The following is a 2,500-nucleotide window of genomic DNA, read 5'->3' as shown; positions in this document are numbered from 1 at the left end:
ATCTTGATTTGTCAGGTGTATGTGATGTTTCCCTGCAATCTCATGGTAAGAAAAATGCTTGCAGTCCTGATTGAAGGCTGACCGCATAATGTCATACTTGTCCTTGGACTCATAATAGTGCCCATCTGTAGCCTATAAAACAGTGGAAAAGTTTAATAAAAGTGTCTCAAAGACTTAGTATCTCACTACTTAGATCTAAACTACTTATATGACAGCATTATTTATTTAAACTCTGATTATTTCAGCTATTTTTTCCAACTGACCTGAACCACACAATTTATCTAAAAATGATTTGCAACTAATATCAATAAGGTCTTTCATTATTTACCTTCAGGAAGAGTAGTGGACACTTGATAGAAGTGGCCATGTCCACCCAGGCATCAAAGGGAAGGAATCCGATGAAGAAAGCCTTAGCCCTTAGGTCCCTCCTCAAGATCAGCCCTTTCCCATCCTCGGCTTTCTTTGCCCCACGTTTGAGCAGAATTTTAGCACCTTCCTCGTTGAGTGACTTACTGCCATCGATGGTCTTCTGCAGGAGCTCTTCCTCCTGATAGACCAGCGGTGGCTGCTTAGACTTCGTTTCATTATCAAAGTAGGACAAGTAGTATTTCTTCAGTTCTGAAGCATATTTTTCTGGCTTGAGTGACCAGGTCTTAATAATGTCAATTGAGATAAAGGCCTCTATGTCCTCAGGGAAAATGGAAGTGTAGAGGATGCCTACCACTGCACCCATGCTGTGCCCAAGGTAAATAAAGCGTTTCCAACCAAGGACTGTCACAGCTTTCTTTATGGCCCCTGCATACCCCCTTGGGTCATAAATGAAACCAGGAGGGAAGTGGTCAGAGAGACCATGCCCAGGGAGGTCCAGCGATATGAATCTCACATCATCGGGTATCATGGGTGCAATGAGGTCAAATGTGTTAGCATTATCTAGCCAGCCGTGAACACCTGGGAATTAAAAATTTAATATATTACTCTCTCTATATGTATATGTATATGGATGTATGCAAATATGTATGCATGGATGGATGGATGCACATGTTGCATGTGCACATGATATTTCTATGAGTATTAGAAATGTGAGCAATGTGGAAATAGAAATAAGTATCCCTGTAGCTAATTACCACCACCCAGAATGGAAAGAAGTGAGTAGTACTGGAGGTGAGGAGAAAGGAAAACAAAAAGAAATTGCAGGAGACAAGAGAAAAGATGATAAGAATTTTGCAAAACAGCAAGTATGCTAGATTGTGCCCCTCATACCTAGCATGAGCCTTGGCCCTGTGCCTCTTGCCTTCCCTCGCAGGTTCCCCCAACCGATGTCGATCTCCACTTCCTCCCACTCCCAGGCCTGGCTCTGAGCTTGCTTCCGGCGTTTGACAGGGCTTGCCATTGATGCTTGAGGGTCGTCAGCTTCACATTTTCCATTGGCGACTCCATCCTTGTCATTGTGAACCATTGCAGTTGGTGTATCCTTGGAATTCTCTAACAACCTGAAAGATGCGTGGTACAGAGTTAGATTTGGCAGCTACTATTTTCAACACATAATATTGTACATAGTTTATTAGTAGACATCAAAGAAATGAGTGCAAATGGTAACAAGAAAATGTACTTATAAAGATACATGTTGTTCATCAATTTATTCCTTTTTGAGCTTTAAAAATTGTACATCTTTTCATAGCATTCTAAATATAATGCTCTGTTCTCTGTGAAATGAAAACGACAAAGAAGTAATTGTAACTGTCCCTTACATTGTGTCCTGAGCTACTTATGCTGAGGTGCACATTCATGACTTTAGATAAACCATACTCTAACTTCTTGGAAAGAAAGAATGAAAGAAAAGAAAGGATAGGAAAAAAAAAAAAGTATATGTATATGTATGTAGCCTAAGCGCCCACTCATACATGAACTAACATTTACCTATTTCATGTCCAAAAAATTTGTTATCTCTGCCATAGCTTGTCTGTCTTTACAAGAAAATAATCAGCTACATCTTTGAAGGAGTCAGCATCATGTTTCCTTTGAACTACCATGCCTTTTGACCCTATTCATCCCTGTACCAAAAGAATGATGAAAATAAATGTGCATTTTGTTAGAAAAGTACATGATAGATACCCTATCTCTTTATCAATCCCATAATTTATCTTGGAAATTCATTACTGATAGCTCCATGCTATTAATAACTAAAATTCAGAGAGAGAGAGAGAGAGAGAGAGAGAGAGAGAGAGAGAGAGAGAGAGAGAGAGAGAGAGAGAGAGAGAGAGAGAGAGAGAGAGAGAGAGAGAGAGAGAGAGATAATCTTCCAGACATCTGTAGTTTATAAATGGCATACAATGGGTAATAGGGAAGAAAATGGTAAATAAAGAAAGAAAAATGCTTACATTAATTTCTTAAGCAAGCAACAATGTAAGCAGCTTACTTTTTGTCTAAAAATACAATGATTTTTTGTTAAGCTACAACCCTATCATGTAAACCTCAACTTCGATACATCTCTTTCATTCAA

General features: G+C 39.1%; 1 protein-coding gene across 5 annotated transcripts in view; it reads right to left on the bottom strand.

Moving 5' to 3' along the window:
• Nucleotides 1–2,500, bottom strand: part of LOC125040598 (probable serine hydrolase) — a 7,187-nt gene that overhangs the window by 1,360 nt on the left and 3,327 nt on the right. For 4 of the 5 annotated variants that reach the window (XM_047635235.1, XM_047635233.1, XM_047635237.1 and 1 more), the window contains exons 2-4: nucleotides 1,261–1,490; nucleotides 329–948; nucleotides 1–132 (exon numbers count right to left, since the gene is read on the bottom strand). The exon at nucleotides 1–132 is cut by the window's left edge and continues 1,360 nt beyond it. In XM_047635235.1, the coding sequence (XP_047491191.1) occupies nucleotides 1–132; nucleotides 329–948; nucleotides 1,261–1,456 (948 nt within the window). In that variant the 5' untranslated portion in view covers nucleotides 1,457–1,490. Of the gene's footprint in view, nucleotides 133–328; nucleotides 949–1,260; nucleotides 1,491–1,917; nucleotides 2,052–2,500 lie in introns of all 5 variants that reach the window. The other variant, XM_047635236.1, reaches the window with a different exon arrangement.

Source organism: Penaeus chinensis, chromosome 29, assembly GCF_019202785.1.
Source record: "Penaeus chinensis breed Huanghai No. 1 chromosome 29, ASM1920278v2, whole genome shotgun sequence".
Classification (NCBI taxonomy): Eukaryota; Metazoa; Arthropoda; class Malacostraca; order Decapoda; family Penaeidae; genus Penaeus; species Penaeus chinensis.
This window is presented reverse-complemented; position numbering and strand designations above follow the sequence as displayed.